The 21657-nt window shown below is 40.8% G+C and overlaps 1 protein-coding gene across 1 annotated transcript in view; it reads right to left on the bottom strand.

Annotated features, from left to right (window-relative positions):
* The window catches only part of LOC136699711 (uncharacterized), a 43268-nt gene that overhangs the window by 8302 nt on the left and 13309 nt on the right, over window positions 1–21657 (bottom strand). Inside the window, exons 2-8 of the mRNA XM_066674640.1 lie at window positions 20426–20485; window positions 18469–18831; window positions 8593–8949; window positions 7798–7887; window positions 6522–6687; window positions 2970–3143; window positions 2677–2850 (exon numbers count right to left, since the gene is read on the bottom strand). Coding sequence (XP_066530737.1) covers window positions 2677–2850; window positions 2970–3143; window positions 6522–6687; window positions 7798–7887; window positions 8593–8949; window positions 18469–18831; window positions 20426–20483 — 1382 coding nt within the window. The 5' untranslated portion in view covers window positions 20484–20485. The remainder of the gene's footprint in view (window positions 1–2676; window positions 2851–2969; window positions 3144–6521; window positions 6688–7797; window positions 7888–8592; window positions 8950–18468; window positions 18832–20425; window positions 20486–21657) is intronic.

Consider the following 21657-nt stretch of genomic DNA (forward strand, 5'->3'; position numbering starts at 1 on the left):
GGGTCAATTATTGCATCACCCCAAAAAAATCTTTGTGGCTGATTTGCATGTAAATTACAGGATGTCTATCAGTTTGAGCACAGTATGAGCACAGTCCTAAGACCCTATGGTCATCTCACCCCTTGAAGATGAAGCAAGTAAAGCCAGGGCTTTCCAATATTTGGTCAGTGCCAATCTAAAAAAAAGTAATGTAAACACTTTCAAGTTTTTGACCAGGCTACTTAGGACTGTAACGGATCTCAATAAACCTGTAGGTCTAATTCCATTCTTACACCCTTTTTACCTCTCTGTTAGCTCTCTCTGTAGTCCTTGCAACATATTGCCTTTAGTGAGTGCATCACGCAAAAACATTCACATGCTGGTTGCATTTAAAGCTCCACTTTTACGGTCTCTGTGTCAGTGTGTGTTCAGCCCTTAGTCAGAGTTTTAGGATGTGTTGGAGTGGCATCTGTGATACTGAATGGATCAAATTACAGAGAAAAGAGGAGGAAGGAGGAAAAAGAAGAATGACAGATGATGATATGATAAAGAGACAGAAACACACTGAGAGCCAAGAGGAAGAGTGAGTGCTGTGTACATGTGAAACTGCAAGTGTTTTTACTCTTATGAATTTTTTACACTCTTTCACTCTTTTTGGTCACTAAATGACATTTCATGTTAACTGTGTTTGTTTAAACAGTGGGTACGGAAAGTATTCAGACCCCTTTAAAATTTCAGTCTGTTTCATTGCAGCCATTTGCTAAAATCCAAAAAGTTCATTTTATTACTCATTAAATGTACACTCACCACCCCATCTTGACAGAAAAAAAACAGAAATGTAGAAATTTTTGCAAATTTCTTAAAAAAGAAAAACTGAAATTTCACATGATCATAAGTATTCAGACCCTTTGCTCGGTATTGAGTAGAATCACTCTTTTGAGCTAGTACAGCCATGATTCTTCTTGGGAATGATGCAACAAGGTTTTCACACCTGGATTTGGGGATCCTCTGCCATTCTTCCATGCAGATCCTTTCCAATTCCGTCAGGTTGGATGGTGAACGTTGGTGGACAGCCATTTTCAGGTCTCTCCAGAGATGCTCAATTGGGTTTAGTTCAGGGCTCTGGCTGGGCCAGTCAGGAATGGTCACAGAGTTGTTCCTAAGCCACTCCTTTGTTATTTTAGCTGTGTGCTTAGGGTCATTGTCTTGTTGGAAGGTGAACCTTCGGCCGAGTCTAAGATCCAGAGCACTCTGGAAGAGGTTTTCATCCAGGATATTTCTGTACTTGGCTGAATTCATCGTTCCTTCAATTGCAACCAGTCATCCTGTCCCTGCAGCTAAAAAACACCCCCATAGCATGATGCTGCCACCACCATGCTTCACTGTTGGGATTGTATTGGGCAGTCAATGTGCAGTGCCTGGTTTTCTCCACACATACCGCTTGGAATTAACACCAAAAAGTTCAGTCTTCATCTCCTCAGACCAGAGAATCTTATTTCTCATAGTCTGGGAGTCCTTCATGTGTTTTTTGGCAAACTCCATGCGGGCTTTCATATATCTTGCACTGAGGAGAGGCTTCCATCAGGCCACTTCCTGCCATAAAGCCCCAACTGATGGAGAGCTGCAGTGATAGTTGACTTTGTGGAACTTTCTCCCATCTCCCTACTGCATCTCTGGAACTCAGCCACAGTGATCTTTGGGTTCTTCTTTACCTCTCTTACCAAGGCTCTTTTCCCACGATTGCTCAGTTTGGCTGGATGGCCAGGTCTAGGAAGAGTTCTGGTTGTCACAAACTTCTTCCATTTAAGGATAATGGAGCCCTGCCACAATTCTGTCTCTGAGCTTCTTGGGTAGTTCCTTCGATCTCATGATTCTCATTTGCGCTTTGTGCCTTTCCTAATCAAATCCAATCCGTTTAATTAAACACAGCTGGACTCTAATGAAGGAGTAGAACCATCTCAGGGAGGATCAGAAGAAATGGACAGCATGTGGGTTAAATATGAGTGTTACAGCAAAGGGTCTGAATACTTATGATTATGTGAAATTTCAGTTTTTCTTTTTTAATAAATTTGCAAAAATTTCTACATTTCTGTTTTTTTTATCCATCAAGATGGGGTGGTGAGTGTACATTAATGAGAAATAAAATGAACTTTTTTTGATTTTAGCAAATGGCTGCAATGAAACAAAGAGTGAATAATTTAAAGGGGTCTGAATACTTTCCGTACCCACTGTATATACAATATATAATATACAGTTACGTCAGCTATATCAGTGATTCGACATGGGTAGCAGTCCACTTCAACTAGCACCGTCCCTGTGGACAGCCACCCCATACGACCATACACTTCCATACACCTGCAAACTCAGCTACTTTCTTCACACTGTGGCCTTTGGCACCAAAATGCAGTCACTCCTCTTTGCCATCTACTTTGTGAACCATTTTCACACATTGAACGAGACATTCACTGCACTCTACCACCTCTTCTCAATCTATGATTCTTGTCACACACTCTGCAGGTATCTAAAGCTGAAATACCATCTGGAGGAATCTGAATTTGTTTCCACCTTAACCACAGTGTCTAATAAATGAAAATGTATTTTCCCATAACTGCAGAGAATAAGGCTGGAGATTTTCTATCTGTGAAAATGTAACCTCTGTTAATAGACTCTGTTAATAAATTAACCTTCAAAATTTACCTGAGAGCCTCTAGTATACAGTGTGGACTCTTCAGTCCACCAGAGATCTTCTCCACTCCTGAATCCTGCAGGTCATTTTTACTGAGGTCCAGTTCTCTCAGAGAGCAGTTTTCTGATTGTAGAGCTGAGCTCAGTGTTTCACAGGATGCTTTACAAAGCTTACACAGAGCAAGCCTGAAAAGGGAGAATAAATAAAACAAATTACAAACCCACAGTGGGGGGTGGTTTAATCATATTTCTGTAATTTTTAAATCTATTTTCTATAATTCCACAAAATAAACATTAACACTGACCTGACAGTCTCCAGTTTACAGTGTGGACTCTTCAGTGCAGCAGAGATCTTCTCCACTCCTGAATCCTGCAGGTCATTATTACTGAGGTCCAGTTCCCTCAGAGAGCAGTTTTCTGATTGTAGAGCTGCAGCCAAATTAGTGATGGACTGTTCAGAGAGATTACAGCCAGCAAATCTACAAGAGAGAGGGGAAACACAGTGATTAAAACTGACACACAGTATACACCGTTTCTGATTCAGATTCAGGATCTCTCTCTCTCTCTCTCTCTCCCTCTCTCTCTCTCTCTCTCTCCAACTCTTTACAGCTTCTTACACATACTGTAAACCCAGAGATAGATGTGAAAGGAAAATACATCTTCTCAGATGCAGAGTATACAACAAAGAGAATCATTAAATTTCTCTGTTTAAAACTTCTTTATACAGTTAATTTTTCTATAGAAGAATTTAGTCTTTACATTCAGACACATGAATTTATTAGTTTTATTTTAGAAATAAAAATCTCACTCCTCACAGGATCTTATTTATATTTAATGATCACATCGGAACACCTGCCTGATATAAATGTACAAAAACACTAAATCAAATAACAGCTATATGTTGGGAGTGTGATGAACGCAGGGCAGTGGGTCTGAGACAGAATCTCTCCAGATCATTTAGACACTTGTGGACTCTCTTCAGATTGTCCCTCAGGTTTACTATGGGCTCTAGGTACAGGGACTGGGATGACGATGGTGAAACCTGTATTCTGTGATCAGTGAAAGATATTTGCATTGAGTTTGAAGTGTGCTTTAGATCATTGTCCTGCTGGAAGATCAAACCCAAGTCTAGTTTTAGGCTTTGTATTATTGTAGTTTGGGAAACGACCCAAATAAAAACCTGAGTAACTGACCTAAGTAATCTGCGCTTGTTTAACATGTGTACCAATATTTTTGGAGGACACTCATGGAGCTAAATCACTGACATAAGTATTTGAATCTGAATTTTTGATATTTGAATTATATTTACCTGGATTTTTGTATATTTAAATTATATTTATCTGAACAGTTTATAATTAAAATATATTTGTATGGCATTTGATAAACTTGAAATTGTGAGAAAACCGCCTTCTTCCACCTGCGAAATATTGCCAAAAGTCTGCATATTTTATCCTTAAAAGATGCAGAGAATCTAGTGCAATGCTCCTGGCAGGGAGCTCGTACAAAGCGTTACACAAGCTTCAGTTAGTTCAAAATGCAGCAGCCAGGGTGCTCACTAGAGCTAGAAAATTCGACCATATCACCCCAGTTCTCTCGTCCCTACACTGGCTACCTGTAAAATTTCGCATTGACTATTAAATTCTCCTCTTAGCTTATAAACCTCTAAATGGTTTAGGCCCACAGTATCTTACTGAATGTCTCATACCTTATCGCCCGTAACATACACTTCGTTCACAGGATGCCCATCTACTCTTAGTTCCTCACATTAAGAAAAACACTTGCAGGAGGAAGAGCATTTTCTCATAAAGCTCCTCAAATATGGAATAGCCTCCAGTTACTGTTCAGGGCTCAGACACACTCTCAATCTTTAAATCTAGATTAAAAACCTACCTTTTCAAACAAGCTTTTGGTTAATCATTCACTTTCAGGTTACTCCTTCTCTGTTAGTATTTGAGCTGGTTTTCATATTATCACTACTTTGTATTAACCTTGTCACACTACCATAGCTACAGCTTTTTTAGTTAGCTTTCTGGTAACCGCCCACACGCTGACTGTTGCTGGGTTCTGTTGCCTGACCCGTGGAAGCTTTTTTTGCAAGACAATTGTGCCTGTTCTTTACCATGAACCTACTAACCTCTGTATTTTTATTTGTTCCCTTTGTCTGGTTTTCTTTCTCCTGTCTCGCTCTTGCTTTGAGATGTCCTGATGCTCTCCAGATGTTGCCCTGATCCAACCAGTGTGTATCCTGTACAAGATCCTGGCCTTGTCTCATCTACACTATCATGCTTTGCCATGTTGTTTTATCTCAAATTAACTCTGCACCTACTCACACAGAATCACTGATCACCTCCTCCTTCCTCAGACTTATATCACTAATATACTACATTCACATTACTATAACCCCTTCATCTGTCATCACTTCACTTTTACTTCTGTTCTTTTCTCTGTTGTGTCTCCGATGTCGACCCGAGGTGGATGGGTTCCCAGTATGGGTCTTGGTTCCTTCCAAGGTTTCTTCCTCGTGTGCTGAGGGAGTTTTTCCTTGCCACTGTTGCCCCTGGCTCGCTCATAGGAGGCTTGGACCTGGATCTCTGTAAAGCTGCTTTGTGACGAATTTTTGTTGTGAAAAGCGCTATATAAGTAAAATTTTTATTTTTTTATACAAATACAGTCAAGGCATGTTCAGAACGGGAACCAGGATGTAATTATCTGTATTTATTCAAATCTGAATATTTCAAAATGTGACAAGTTCAAGTTTAACAGATAGAATATAAATATAAAATATTTACATACATATATCCATATATTCAAAAATTCCGATTCAAATATTTATATCAGTGAATTTGCTTCACTACACTACGTCTCTCCCTCTGTCTCTGCTGGAGAAGCTGGACATGGAAAAGAGATCTCACTACAGAGGAACAGCTGAGGACTCTGGTGCTCTGCTCCTGTCAGTGTAGGACTCGTCTCTCCTGTCTTTAAGTGTCTGGCTACAGATTCCTTTTCCAGAATCTCTTCACTGCTGGTTTTCCTGAAATAGCCAATATTCCCAACTTCTGAGAGAACTATGAAATAAGTTTTGTAATTGTACAGCTGTGATTTACCTAGGTCCTGGATCACTACATGCTTCTTTTCCATCAGTGAATTCTTCAATAATACTTTAGTATTTCATTTTATATGATATTATACTGCTTATAACTTTGTACTTGTGTGCATCTATATAAGCTGCTGTAACACACTAATTTCCCTGTGAAGATATGAGGGGCTTGATAAAGACAGATGGCCCACCCTGCCCTGATAGGTGTTACAACTCTGAGACACTGTTTCTTTCAGTGCACTACTCATTAAACCCATGTGGAATATTCTGTATGATCTGTAGAGTCAAGAGAGTGTAGAGTGAGACTGGATGTTTACTGGGGATTTCTGTTAGGTTTCTGGATAATTGTTTAGAAAATAAAAGCACAGGTTCAAGAAAAGGTTCATTATCATTCTGCAGTGTTTCTGTTGGTGTCCAACTTCAGAGGAGAACTGGACAATGGACTGAACTCTGTCTTAAACCAAAGTGACCTCTGACCTGCATGGAGAGCACAGTGGACACAGGTGAATCAGGAGCCACTAAAGCAGCTGTGTGTTAAGTGTGTCTGTGTGTGTGTGTGTGTGTGTGTGTGTGTCTTTATCTGCAGCTGTGCTCTCAGCAGTGTATCTGAGGGAGGAAAGGTGAGGAGCTGAAAGGGAAGCACTGTTCTCTCCAGAAGGGGAACGACTGATGTTCTTCCAAAAACCAGAGGGAGGTTAGTGTAATATTCTTTTCACTGGTCTGTGTCTCCATTAGTTAATGATGTGTAGGTGACACTCACTGAGCTGTTCTGCAGTTAGAGATCGCTGGGATGAGTCTCTGGTATCCCTCTTCTGATGTGCTGTATTTCTTCAGGTTCAGCTCCTTCCTCACTTTCTCTGAATGGAGATGGAAGTAGGCTATGACTGAGCACTCTGCAGGAGACAGCTGCTTTTTAGAGTGTCTGTCTGGAGTTAGAGAGACACAGGGGGAGACACTGCTGTTATTAATGACTGTAATTTACTGAATAAACTACGCTCTCTCTGAAAAGGACCTGAAGGAGAACAGGAGCAGTGAGGTACTTCTATAAAAGTTTTATGAATCTGTCATTACAATGAACATGGACTGCAGTTTATCTGTGTAATATTTTTCAGTGAGAAACTGGGCAGGTTTATTTAGGGCAGTGGTCACTATGTGGGACTCTGTGCATGTGTGTATCTGATCAGTGTGTGTGTGTGTCTGTGTCTGTGTCTGATCAGTGTGTGTGTGTGTGTGTGTGTGTGTGTGTGTGTGTCTGATCAGTGTGTGTGTGTGTCTGATCTGTGTGTGTGTGTGTGTGTGTGTGTGTGTCTGTGCCTGATCAGTGTGTCTGTCTGTCTGATCAGTGTCTGTGTGTGTGTCTGTGTCTGATCAGTGTGTGTGTGTGTGTGTGTGTGCTTGTCTGTGTCTGATCAGTGTGTGTGTGTGTGTGTGTGTGTGTGATCAGTGTGTGTGGGTAGCTCGTCCTGAAGGGTAACAGTCAGGAGACTTTAGTATAAACACTAGGTATCTGTTCATTTCAGTGTGAACTCTGTGTTATTCAGACCCTATTCTGTACTGTGAAGGGTCCATGTGAAAAAGTCATGGTGATGAAATATCTTTAGACCGTCCAGATACAAACAATTTAACTTAATATGAATATTTTTATAGCCTCTTGCAGTGTCCTGTGTCCAGTCTCTAGTAGATGGTCTGATCCAGTTGTGAAAGTAAGCCTCTATTTCTCTGAGTAAAACTCCTAGAGAAATAGAGTTTCTCTAGGACTAGACTCAGAGACACTGTGGTCCACTGAATCAGTGCAATGTCTTCTGGTCTAGAGTCTATATTTATGATCATTGCATGCTTTTTTTCGGAAACACAGCATTATTAACATAAACAGCTGGATCTGATTCAGTGAAGAGACCGACAGGAAGAACATAGTCGTGAAATTGAAGGTAGAAACTGCTGCATGTAAACACTAATACTGCTGTGGACAGGGGAAGGTCAATATAAAATGGAAAATGTTTATTAAGGTGTTTAAATGTAATTAAAGAGTGAAGTACCTTTGAGGAGCCACACTGTAAACACAGCTAATGTAATGACAGAAAGTGAAACACAGATGAACACAATCTTCCAGGAATGAAAACCTTTTCCTGAAAAACACAGAAACATAAACCACAACAACATTAACAAAAATAAAAACAGTAGGCAGCTGTGGTCAGAAGTAGAAATGATAACTTCAGATTATAGTTTGTTTGATGATATTTTTATAACCCTATATTCAATTGTTGAAAAAAGTTTAAAGCTTTGTTCTTCTGCTGAACCTGTGGTTTATAATCATCACATTTAAGAACCAGAAGCAAGGTCTGATCTGATCCAAAGAAAACCAGATTCAGGAATGTGGAAAACAAGAAAAAACATATGCAGATTAAATCCAGGGAATTACTGAAAGTCTTCACAGCTCTACAGACTACAGAATCATCATCATCATCCCCTGCTGCCACACACACACACACACACTTTTGAAGTGTTTATTGCTTTCATCCACATGAATTTACTTAATTTTATTATTTTTCCCAACAACTAATGAGAACTAACTGCATCTTAATTTTACAAATATTTCCTCACTGTTTTCCATCAAACAAATAGAAGTACAGTAGTGTGCTCTGTGTAGATTGATGCTGTTTTATATCCACGGATTTCACCATCACAGGACACTGAAGGAGCTCAGTTCACTAACACTGGTCACAGCTCTACTTTCTCAGATCATACCGGTTTATTGAGTTATGATGAATAAGGAATAGACTTTTTACAAATATCTATTCAAAATGAAAGATAATAAACAGTGATGTTCTTACCTTTGACCTCAACACGAACAGATGTGTTCACATACCAGAAACCCAACTGAACGAAACACTGGTATACTCCCTCATCAGACCCTCGGACTGAGGAGAGTTTCAGTGATGTGTTTCCATTCCTCAGTTCTTCTTTAAACAGAGCTGTCCTCCCTCTGTACGACTCCATCTGCCCATCATCCCTATCAATTAATCTCTCATACAGATGAACTAGTGTGTCAGACTGAGTCAGTTCCAGTCTGGACCACTTCACTGTCATGACTTCAGCATTGAATATAGGTTGAAGAGAACAGGGCAGAACCAGATCTTCACCAGCTTGCCCAACAAGAGCTGCATCTGCACCAACTACTGTAAAAGGCCCTGTAAAAAGAAATAAATCAATCAGTCCCCTACCTATTCTACAAAGCGTATAATAAAACCATCTACCGTCCTACAATGTATAGAAAACCTCACAGAACTATCAACCCAAGTTCCCCCTCCATCAGACCCAATGGAGCTAGATGTACTAACTGATTACATTTTCTACTTTAGAAAATGTGGCACCACTTAAAAGAAAAAGTATGAGACCAAAAAAGCTCACCCCATGGTATAATGATAAAACCTGTACCTCATGGAAACTAGAGCAGAAATGACAAACAACCAAGCTGGAAGTGTTCCACTCTGCCTGGAAGGACAGCCTTATAGAGTATAGAAATGCCCTCACTAAAGCTCGCTCAGCATATCTGGCCTCGCTGATTTCCAATAATAAAAATAATCCTAGAGAATTGTTTACTGTGTTTTCCAGAATTACAAAAACCAGGCAGGTTCTGAACAACTAATTCCAGCAACTCTCACCTGTAAAGTCTTTATGGACTTCTTTAATAATAAAATTGAGAATATTTGACAACAAACTTAACCCACAGTATTAAATAAAGCATAATGTAATTGTAAAAGAAAGACTTGAAACCTTTTACTCACTCAGTTAGAACTAGAGAGGATTATCATCTCTGCAAACTGTACAACTTGCACACTTGATGCAATTCCCACAAAATTACTTAAAGAAGCACTACCAGCTATTATCAATCCTCTTTTAACTATAGTAAACTCATCCCATAGCCTGGGCTATCTAACCAAACTTTTAAACTAGCAGTTATTAAACCCCTGATCAAGAAACCAAATCTTGATGCTAGTACATTGTCTAATTACAGGCCTATTTCTAATCTGCCATTTCTATCGAAGATCTTAGAAAAATCCGTGGCCCAACAACTTAGATCATATCTACATAAGAATAATATATATGAACAATTCCAATCTGGATTCAGGCCACATCATAGTACAGAGACAGCTCTAGTCAAGATCACAAATGATCTTCTTCTTGCCTCTGATCAAGGCCACGTATCACTGTTGGTGCTCCTTGACCTCAGCACAGCTTTTGATACAATAGACCACAATATTCTCCTCGAAAGGTTAGAAAACATGGTTGGAATTACAGGACAGCCCTATTATGGTTCAAATTTCACTTAACGGAAAGTTATTAATTTGTAAAAGTAAACGATTTATATTCAAATTATTCAAAAGTAAGATTTGGAATACCACAATGCTCTATTTTAGGACCATTATTATTTACATTATACATGTTACCGTTAGGCACAGTTACAAGAAACCATGACATTAACTTTCACTGTTACGCAGACGAGAAGCAATTGTATATTTCAGCCAAGCCCCATGACAAACACAGATTAAAGAAAATAGAGGTCTGTGTAAAAGACATGAAAGGCTGGATGTTGCGTAACTTCCTCCTTCTAAACAGCAACAAAACAAGTTCCTGCTTTTGGGTCCAAAGGTGGCAAGAAATACATTATCAGATTTAATTTTAAATCTTGCTGACTTTCCAGTTAAATCTGGTTCAGCAGCAAAAAATCTTGGCATCATAATTGACCCGAATTTATCATTTGATCAGCACATCGGCAGTATCACTAGGACAGCTTTTTTACATCTTCGCAACATCGCCACAATTAGAAATGCCTTATTCCTGCAGGATGCAGAAACACTATTACATGCCTTTATTACTTCAAGGCTTGACTATTGTAACACACTACTGATGGAAAAGAGATCAATAGTTGAGCATATGAAAAGAATAAAGATTCACTTATTCATAGCTCAGGCATGGGACATTTCCTCAGAGGCAAGAATATAGAGACATGTGACTGTATTAAACAAATAATATAGAGACATGTGACTGTTTTAAACAAATTGTCTTCTGGCAAAATAATATGTACAAAGAGACACTTGAGTTCATGACTCGGCCTGGTACCGCATGATACAAGGTATTTTTAAAAAAAACTACACTAACATGATTTGGAGATAATGGTAGCATGTTGTTGGGGTAGAAAACCCTTATTGGGAAATAATGGTAGCATATAGAAAACAACCTATATCACCCCAAAAGATGCCTATATAAACTGTTTTTTTCCTTGTTTGTTTGTGAGTGCTCTGAAGGCCTTCTGAGATGCTCCCCAATGCTTTGAGATAATAAAGGAACCTGCTGAATCTTCCAAAAGGTTGTCTTCAAGTATTTCTTTAGATTAGAATCTTTTATTTGGACTTATCCTTTCAAGTATTATAGTTAGACTAGCTACGAGGTCAACACGTCGTGGTAACGACACTACTGTCAGGATACACCAGCAGAAATTTAAATAAACTTCAACTAGTTCAATATGCTGCAGTCAGGGTCCTCACTAAAACTAGAAAATTTGAACATATCAGTCCAGTTCTATCATCACTTCATTGGCTGCCTATTAAATTCTGCATCGATTACAAAATTCTGTTATTAATGTATAAAGCCCTACATGGGCTCACTCCTGAATACCTTCAAGATACCATTTCCTATTATGAGCCTCCACGATTACTCAGATCACAGAGTACTGGATTTTTAACAGTTCCCAGAATTCAGAAGGCCTCAGCTGGGGGAAGAGCCTTTTCTTATAAAGCCCCCCAACTCTGGAATGATCTTCCAGAAAATATTTGGGACTCAGACACAGTCGCAATCGTCAAATCTAGGCTAAAAACTCATTTGTTTAGTTTAGCTTTTGGTAGTTAATGCTCCCCAACAGATAAAGGTGGCAGATCCACGGGGGTCCATGGACACAGTGAATCTTAGTAAACTGAGACGCTGGTGCTGTCGTCCCTCTGCTTCACGCGATCACTCAGGTTTGTTTATGGTGGAGCGGAGGGATGCCAGTGTTTCAGGATGCTCCAGCATCTGTGTGTCCTTCTGGTTCTCTCCTTTTAGTTAAAGCTGTCATAGTCAGATCTGCCGGAGTCATTAGCCACCCTCTGGAAATTTTCTGGACATTTTCTGCTTTACAAACACCAAACAGTTCAAAACTAATTCCATCCCTTTACCTTTTTCCGAGTAAACGACCGCCCACCTGTCCAGCTGGACACTGATAGATGACTGTCGAGCACCTGCTCCACACTTCAGACCAGCTGCGCATGCTCCAGCCACCACCAAGTGCCTTGGACCTGCCCCTGCACTGAAGTTTTGACAGACTCCTAACTATTCTTACCAGTAGATGGACCAGAGGAGGATAGGTCACCCCTTGTGAGCCTTAGTTCCTCCCAAGGTTTCTTCCTCAGCTGAGGGAGTTTTTCCTTGCCACTGCCACCCTTGACTTGCTCACCTGGGATTTTTACATCTTCACATTCTTTACATTTCATGTCAAACCTTTGTCTTACCGGAATTCTGTGAAGCTGCTTTGTGACAACATTAGTCAACATCAAAAAGCGTTATACAAATAAATTTGATTGATTGATTGAAAATAAATCAATCAACGAAAACACTGAGAAAGTGGCATGGCCAGAAAAACTGCAGCTAAATCTCCTTGGCTCCGACACACTCCAGTTCAGAGTCTGACTTGCAGGAATGTGCACAGAAAAGTCAGGAATGAGAGTGTGTGTGTGCATGTGAAAACTGGCCCAGATCCAGCTGTGGCCATGCCACAGAAACTTCTGACAATGAAGTCTGAACATTTTGAGAATAATATTCTGACCTTATCTCTCAGCATCTAAAAGTCATCGATGAGAGATTTGGTCAGTATTTTCCATCAGAGCCTTTTATGCATTGTTGGTGGAGCAGGACAGTGGGTTCAGTATGCACCAGCAGAACCCAAAGTGAACTTCAGCTAGTTAAGAACCCTGCAAAAAGAGTCCTTACTAAAGCCAGGAAATTTGATCATTTCAGCCCAGTTTTATCAGCCCTGCACTGGCCTCCAGTATGAAATTTTACATGGTCTCGCTCCTCCGTACATGTTTGACTTCATTTCTCTAATGAGGCTGAGGCCGACAAGTTGGTAGGATCCATATGCAGGCTTTAATAACACAAATCCAAAAAGCAGAGTCAAGGGCAGAGCAAAGAGTTCAAAAACTAAGGACAGGAATCAGAGAAAACCAGGCAAACAGTTCCAAAACAAAGTCCAAAATCTAGATTCAAAAATACAGGCCAAGATCAAAACACAAGAGGGCAAATAACTATGAATGCTTGGCTTTGCAGAAAGAACTGGCAATGCTTTGCAGTGAATCTCTGTGTGAGGGGAGTATAAGTAGAGGGGTTAATGAGATATTGGAATAATGGATCCGTTGCTAAGGGTAACAGCTAATATTCTGGTGATGAGGACCTCTGGTGACCGGGTTAGGGATTCCCCCCTCCCAGAGGCTTCTCCAGAAGCCAGTGACCCTATGACGGGGCCAACCCCGAGGCCTGGGGGCAGGGCGGTTGGGATGAACATGATGAAAGTCTGAAATAAGGGAAGGGTCAAGGATATCATCCGCAGGTACCCAACTGCATTCTTCCAGTCCACTAAATAAAACAAACGAACAGACCGTCGCCTTGAGTCTAGCAATGAATTGACTGAATAGGCCAGATCACCTTCTACAACAAAGGAAGGTGGTGGTGTTGATACGGCTTGAGGAATCAGGCCTGGAGTTGAGACAGGTTTCAGCAGAGAGACATGAAATATGGGAGAAACACGACATGATGAGGGTAGCTGGAGTGTGTAGGAAACTGGATTAACTTGTTTCACTATTTTAAAAAGGACCAATGTATCGTGGACTAAGCTTCTTACATGGTAGACAGAGACAGCTGACTCCCATGTCTGTTCACTCCATCGCATCCTGTCATACACTTCTGGTATGTCTGAGGGTTCACCTGACCAGGGGAAAAAGGGGGGTTGGTAGCCCAGAACACACTGAAAAGGGGTGAGTCCCGTGGAGGAATTGGTCAATGAATTCTGAGCATACTCGGCCCAGGGCAAAAAACGACTCCAATCATGTTGTAAGTCACTGCAATATGAACGTCAAAACCTTCCAACCTCTCTATTGAGTCTTTCCACTTGCCCATTTGACTATGGGTAATATCCTGACGTCAGACTCACAGAAATATTCAGTAGCCAATAGAATGCCATCCAAACTCTTTATGGTGAACTGGGGACCACGATCTGAAACAATGTACTCAGGAATGCCATACAATTTAAAAACTTCTTTGAACAAGACTTCAGCTGTTTCTAAAGCAGAAGGAAGTTTAGGGAGCAGAATTAAGCGTCAGGCTTTAGAGAACCGGTCGATATTAACAAAGACAATAGTGTTTCCTTGTGATACTGGTAAGTCAGTAATGAAATCAATGGACAAGTGAGACCAGGGACGCTGAGGAATGGGCAGATGTTCTAGCAGACCCGCAGGACGATGATTGGAGGATTTACTACAGGCACATACCGCACATGATTTTACATACTCTGTAACATCTCGGACTACTGTAGGCCACCAGAATTTATTCTGTACTAAAGACCGTGTACGTTGAATACCTGGATGACCAGAGCTCAGGGATGTGTACCCATTGTAGTAAAGTGGGGCGAATGCTTAGGGGCACATATGTCTTCCCCGGTAAGCAGTTTGAAGGGTGGGTGTCATTGTGTTGTGCTTTCTGAATATCCTCCATTATTTCCCATCAGATGGGTGCAACAATACAAGAAGGAGAAAGAATGGTATGATTACACGGTTTACTTTGTCCTTTATCAAACATACGAGACAAAGCATCAGCCTTCCCTTTTTTGGAACTTGGTCTACACGTCAGTGTGAAGTAAAACCTAGTAAAAAACAGGGACCATCTGGCTTGACGTGAGTTCATTCGTTTGGCAGACTTAACATACTCCAGGTTACGATGGTCTGTCAATATAACGAAAGGATATTGAGCGCCCTCTAGCCGGTGTCTCCACTCTTCAAGGGCTGCCTTGATGGCCAGCAACTCCCAATTACCTACATCATAGTTAATTTCTTTGGGGCTAAATTTGCGAGAATAAAAAGCACAGGGGTGTAATTTTGATGGTTCTCTGTGACGCTGGAATAGCACAGCTCCTATACCTGTTTCTGAAGCATCCACCTCCACGATGAACGAAAGAGATGGATCAGGATGACACAGGATGGGGGCACTGGTGAAACGATTCTTCAGTATGTCAAAGGAGCTGGAGTCCATTTCAATGATTTGGGTTTCCCTTTGAGAAGAGAGGTAAGAGGAAGTGTTATGCCACTAAAACCTCTTATGAACCTTTGGTAACCTTTGCAAAGCCCAGGAATCTTTGCAACTCTTTCATAGTTTTTGGTTGAGGCAATTGTGTAATTGCTGAAACCTTGCTTTGGTCCATTTGCACTCCCTCTGCACTGAGTACGTAGCTAAGAAAAGTGATCTGAGTTTTATGAAGTTCACATTTTTCCAGTATAACGAACAGATTGTTTTGTTCTAGGCTTGTGAGAACTTGTTGGACATGGTGGATGTGTTCTGTGATGGACTTGGAGTAAACAAGAATGTCGTCAATGTAACAGATTACCCATTTATTAAGCATATCTATAAATATGACATTAATGAAAGATTGAAAGTCAGAAGGAGCATTGACCAATCCATAACTCATTACTAGATATTCATAATTGCCTGATGATGTCATGAACGCAGTTTTCCATTCATCCCCCTCATGAATTCTGATAAGATTATATGCGCTTCTTAGGTCTAGTTTGGCTAGGGAATAAGGGGAAGGGGATAGTGGTTCTTTATTGTTATGGCATTAAGTCCCCTATAGTCAATGCAAGGTCTCAATCCACCATCTTTTTTATTAACAAAGAAGAATCCGGCAGCTGCAGGGGAGGTAGAAGGGCAAATATAACCAAGTGCCAAAGCTTCCTGAATATATTGCTCCATGGCCTGTGATTCTGGCAAGGAGAGGGGGTAGATCCTATTCTTAGGAGGTGTGGTACCTGGGAGAAGATCAATGGCACAATCCCAGGGACAGTGAGGGGGAAGACATGCAGCTTTACTTTTACTAAACACGTTGGACCAGTTTTTATATTCAGGGGGTATATGTACTTGGATGTTAGAGTCTGGACTCTCAATGGTTGTGGTTAAGCAGGGCAAGGCCAAACAGTTAGAGAAACATGGAGCACCCCATTTCTCTAATTCTCCAGATGACCAACAAAACACAGGATTTTGTAAGGCTAACCATGGATGACCTAATATAACAGGATTGTTGGGTGAGTTGATGACATTAAGGTTTATTGTCTGAGTGGAGGAGGCCTGTAATCAGGGTTATCGGAGCAGTGGTTTCATAAATGTTTCTGGTATCAATTGGTTTACCGTCCAAGCCTTTAACAGAGAGGGGCATTTTGCAAGGGACTAGAGGGATGCCGAGATCATGAACCGTCTTCTGATCAATGAAATTTCCAGCAGCACCTGAGTCCACTAGGGCTAGAAAGGAAGAGTGACAGGAACCCCATTTTAGAGTGACCAGGAGACAAAGTTCCTATTTTCGACATATAAAACAGGTATGTCACTCACCCTGGTGGAAGACTGAGGGAGGGATGGACAGGTGATTTTAAAGTGTCCAGACTGGCTACAGTAGAAACAAACGTTCTGTTACGCGTTTTTGGCGCTCGCAGCTGCTGTGGGCCTTTGACCTGACCTCTCCCCTTTGCAGCCACACTGCTCTCAGCCCCTAATTTTCAGCTTGTGCTCTTTCCTCAGGCGATGCCTTGGACCAGCCCCCTGCCAAGCATGTGATGCCACCTCTTTCCTGGATGTTTTCTTCAAATTCAGTTCACCCTTTAACATGCTGCCTTCTATTCTGGTACCTACTTTTTGCCATCTAGGCATCTCTGACATCATTGAGTCAACTTTCTACCCTGCCACCACACTGGAGCTCCTCAGCACCATTTGGATTATATGTCTTTCACTTCCATGCAACAAGCTGCTTTCTCTGTCTTGCTGTTCCTGTGGTGCTGACCGTCAGCTACCCATTTAGGGTTTCTTATTTTGTCTCACCTGTCATCCCTCTAGATAACCCTTTTATTTCTCACTTCCAATTTAAGTTTCCCTCTATGCCACTATGGATTTGCATCATCACGGCATACCTGCCAACTAAGGACATTTCAAATAATTTATGCTGCTCTTCTGTAGTATTCAACGACCTTCATGGCAGCTTATAATCCTCTTCCCTCTGGCCAGATGATCTTAGCCATATTGAGATCAACTCTGACTCTATCGCATTGCGCAAGCACTACCCCTTTGTCGCTGCTGCACTTTTAGGACCCAATTACCCGTCACACCATCCACATTCAGTATAAAATTTCTGTTATCATCATAATCAATAAAGGAAGTTCAATCTACACAACCTAATGCTATTCTTCTACTGTCTCACACGCCACTCAGTCATGCACCAGTTTATTAAAAGTAGTTCATTTTTGGACACACTAACCCCTTTTAATTCTCCTACTCATGATCCAGGACACCAACCAATTCCTCAACCAAAGTACCTAAACCTGTCCATTCTGTAACATTTAATGACTAGAATTCCTGTCATTTTGGGGTCCGGCTGAAGCCACCCTGAACTCCTCTCCAAAGACTTCTGAGTTCACTTCCTGTTTACAGCCGTGGTCTGTACTAGCAAACTGAAGTTATGTAATAACATAATTATGGGAGTAGGACCACACCCAACTCCTCCCCTCAGCCCTATATATTCACTGCAAACTCATGTCATCTCTGTGTCAGACAAGCTCACACCCACCTCCCAATCTCGACCTTTTCTTTTATTCATCTATCCAACAGAGGGGTACAGCTTCATACGCATTCCTAAGCTGCCCTGAACTCCCCCCCAAAAACTTCTGAATTCACATCCCCGTTTCAGCCTTTACGGGTGAGGCCTGTACTAGCAAACGGATTATATTAATATTACTATTGGCATAAACTATCATTATTTTCATTATTCTTGTCATCACTGCTATGATCATATCAGTACACCTGAGCCGGTAAACAGATTTATGTGGTGGTGGTGTAAAATTATACCCCCACACCAAAGGTTTCTTCCTTGAGCTCTGAGGAAGTTTTTCTTGCCACAGTTGCCTTTGGCTGCATCACATAGGGCTTTTGCTTTGCATATTATTGATCTTTTGTCTAAATACTGAATTTTTGTAACACTGTTTGCAACATGTACAGTGACTGACATTTGTGAGAAGCTTTGTAGCATTTGGGCAAGTGTTGTTGAATTATAGCTGTGTCTGTGCAAGCATCGCCCAGGTTTTGGGTGGAGCCTGGAAGCTGTGTATGAAATTGCAAAATTTTTCGATAATAATTAGATTTCAGATTCTTAGTATTCTGCTGATATCACATATGTCCAGACTGTCTGAAAACCCAGAAACCAATTTACAGTCAAACATCTCACAATGTGAGTGGACAGGGCCATGTTTCATTTCTCTTTGGCTTATGGTCTGGCTGTTTAAGCTCCAAAATAAGAATTTCTAACAAAACAATAGGGTTCCACTACTATGTGCTTGGACCTATATTGAGAACATAAACATTAAACTCACCTATAACTTGTACATGAAGAGTGATGTCATCGTACCAGGATGTAGATTTGTCCTCAACAAAACACTTGTAAACTCCATCATCAGATGCTCGGACTGAGGAGAGTTTCAGTGATGTGTTTCCTCTCTTCAGTTCTTCTTTAAACAGAGCTGTCCTCCCTCTGTACGATTCTCTCTGCTGATCATTCTTGTCTCTATGATCTTCATACAGATGAACCAGTCTGTCCTCCTTAGCCTGATATATTCTGATCCACTCCACTGTCATATCCACAGCATTGATGTTGGGTTGGAGAGAACAGGGCAGAACCAGGTCTGTATCATATTCTGCCACTAGAGGAGCATCTGGACCAAATACTTTAAAGCGCTCTGAAATAAGAAAAAAACATTAATTATATATTAATATACAGTTTAGAACATGCAGTCAGGAGAGGCGGATGAGGGAGTGCCCCAACCCCTCTTTCCCGTCTCTGGACACACAGGCCACACAAACCTTTGTAATAATTTACTTATTTTTCATTATATAAAACCTTCATGCATGGTATTAAAGTAGCTGTATTAGAAGAGCAGCTCCAGAGGCCTTTAGCCAAGATTTTACATTTGATTTTAAATCTAGGGGATAAACATTTTAGTCCATGTTTATTGCTCTGCATACACTAAAGGAACAAACATATCCAAATATCCACTCATGCAGCATTTCTTCTGAAATCAAGGGCATCAACAGGGACTTTGTTTCCCAACCCTAACTCTGCAGGAACAGCCTATGCTCTTCTAGAAAGGCTTAGGACTAGATATATGAACATTGCTGAGATTATTTGACTGCATTCAGCCACAAGAACACTTGTGAATCCAGGTACTGATGCTGAATGATTAACTCTAGATCACTATTCCATTAGGCAAGTTTGACATCTGGTGCCTGGAACTGGGTACTTTTCTAAGACATGCTCACTCATTGTCTTGATTTCCACTAAAACATCACTTTAATCATCTGTATTTATCAGTGATGGGTTAATGTATAGGAAATGACAGAGTAAACTAATTTGACTTTTTAAACAACAGTATACTGGTGTGTTCCAGTTGAGGTTACACAGGGTATAATCTTAAAAGTGTCTTAACAATCTTACACAATCTTAACAGTATTCTGTCTTTTGTTGGTTATAAACCATCCCAAGAATGAGTTTCTAAAACAAGGAATCAGTGCTGTAACAGAGCACTGCTCAAAAACCTGAGAACACTTCCCCACATCTGTCAACAGTTAGAAACCATAGGTTCAAGACAAACTCCATACTTTTAATCAATTCAGTGTTTTAGTTTTTTAATGGGATTAGATTTGGTGAATTATGGGGAAGTTACATGATTTCCATTCTGTTGGAAAGTGATTAATTTCATATTAATTCTATATTTTATTCTGATTCTCTTACTCTGTTTAAGGTCACTGTGAACTCTTTCAGGGTTATTTCTCTCTTCTCTGCCTATGTATCACTGGTCTATAACCTTGATGTTTAGGGAGAAGACTGTTTTTTGGAACAATTGAGTGTGATAACACTCTCTATAATTTGTGTATTCTCCCACTGATGGTGGGAAAGTGTGACCAAGAGAGCAAACTAGTGACATCTCTGTAAGACTTTACCATTTAAATAAATTAAAACTTTCTCTCCTCACACATGCTTGACTCTAATTTATTCTCAACAACCTCCCAGAGAACCTCAAACCAACAATGCATTTTGTGAAGACATATACTTATTCTTGTTCTATCATGACCCATGTTCTACTAATATAAACCTCACACTAAACATAACCCTAAGAATTACCCAGAAATTAGAACCTTTTCAACTAAAAGGTTAATTATTTTTGTTCCAACTTATGTTCCACACAAGAAAAAGAACTCCCTTGTTTCACAAACAAACACTCTCTCTTTCTCTCTCTCTCTCTCTCTCTCTAGTATAGGAGTGTGGACACATACCTGCTGTAGACTCCATGAAGCCACAGAAAATCAGAGCTGTTAGAATGAGGACCTTCATCCCTGAAAAACAAATGAGCGTCATCAGCTGGACACACCCTAAAGCTCCGGGAGCTCTACACGGCCCATTTATGGAAAAGAAAGAGGGATCATGTAAATGCAATAAAATAATCTGTGATGTGATAATTCTCTTCGATCTTTAATTAAAGACAAACTCACAAAGAAATGTTTTCCAGTGTTTTCACAGACTGTCTGTAATCATTCATTCATTCATTTTCTGTAACCACTTTTTAACAGTTCAAGACTGTGGAAGTCTTGGAACTGCAGACACAGAAGAACCTGAGTAAGTGCATGCTTGTGCATTCTGTATTTATCGCCTGTGCCTTCTGACTACCAGACCTGCAAGACCCATGCAGCCCCACCCGTGGCTTACTGACTCCCTTCGTTCAATGCGAACTAACCTCAGAGCTGCTGAGAGGAGATGGCGAAAAACAAAAGACCCATCACACCTGACACAACTGCAATCTCTGCTCTCAGCTTTCTCATCAAACACCACCTCTGCAAAAAAGAAATTCTACCAACACAAAATCAACAACACTACTGACACCCGGAAGTTGTTTTCAACCTTCAAGTCTCTACTGAACCCTCCACCTCCACCCCCTGCAACCAACCTCACTGCTGACGCATTTGCTGACTTCTTCACCAGCAAAGTTGCTGCAATCAGCAGTCGGTATTCTGACCATTCTACACAGCCTCCAGCTCTCCCTTCGAATCCTCCTAAACCTACTGCTTCCTTCCCTTCTTTCACTCCTCTCACAGAAGACAAGGTATCAAATCTTCTTAGAGGCGGCCGTCCTACATCCTGTCCACTGGATCCCATTCCTACCACCCTACTGCAAACCATAGCTCCGTCCATTGTGTCCACAGCCACTCATGTAATCAATTCTTCACTAACCTTTGGAACATTTCCAAACACCTTCAAGCAAGCTCAGGTAAGACCTCTACTCAAAAAACCTTTTCTTGCTCCTTCTATAGTAGAGAACTACCGACCAGTCTCTCTCCTCCCCTTCCTGTCTAAAATAATTGAAAGAGCTGTCTTTAAGCAGTCAACAAAATTCATCTCCCAACATAACCTTCTTGACTCTGACCAATCCGGCTTCAAGAGTGGCCACTCGACGGAAACTGTGCGTCTGTCAGTAATGGAAGCTCTTAAAGATGCCAAATCAACAGGTCAG

Source organism: Hoplias malabaricus, chromosome 6 (genome assembly GCF_029633855.1).
Source record: "Hoplias malabaricus isolate fHopMal1 chromosome 6, fHopMal1.hap1, whole genome shotgun sequence".
NCBI lineage: Eukaryota > Metazoa > Chordata > Actinopteri > Characiformes > Erythrinidae > Hoplias > Hoplias malabaricus.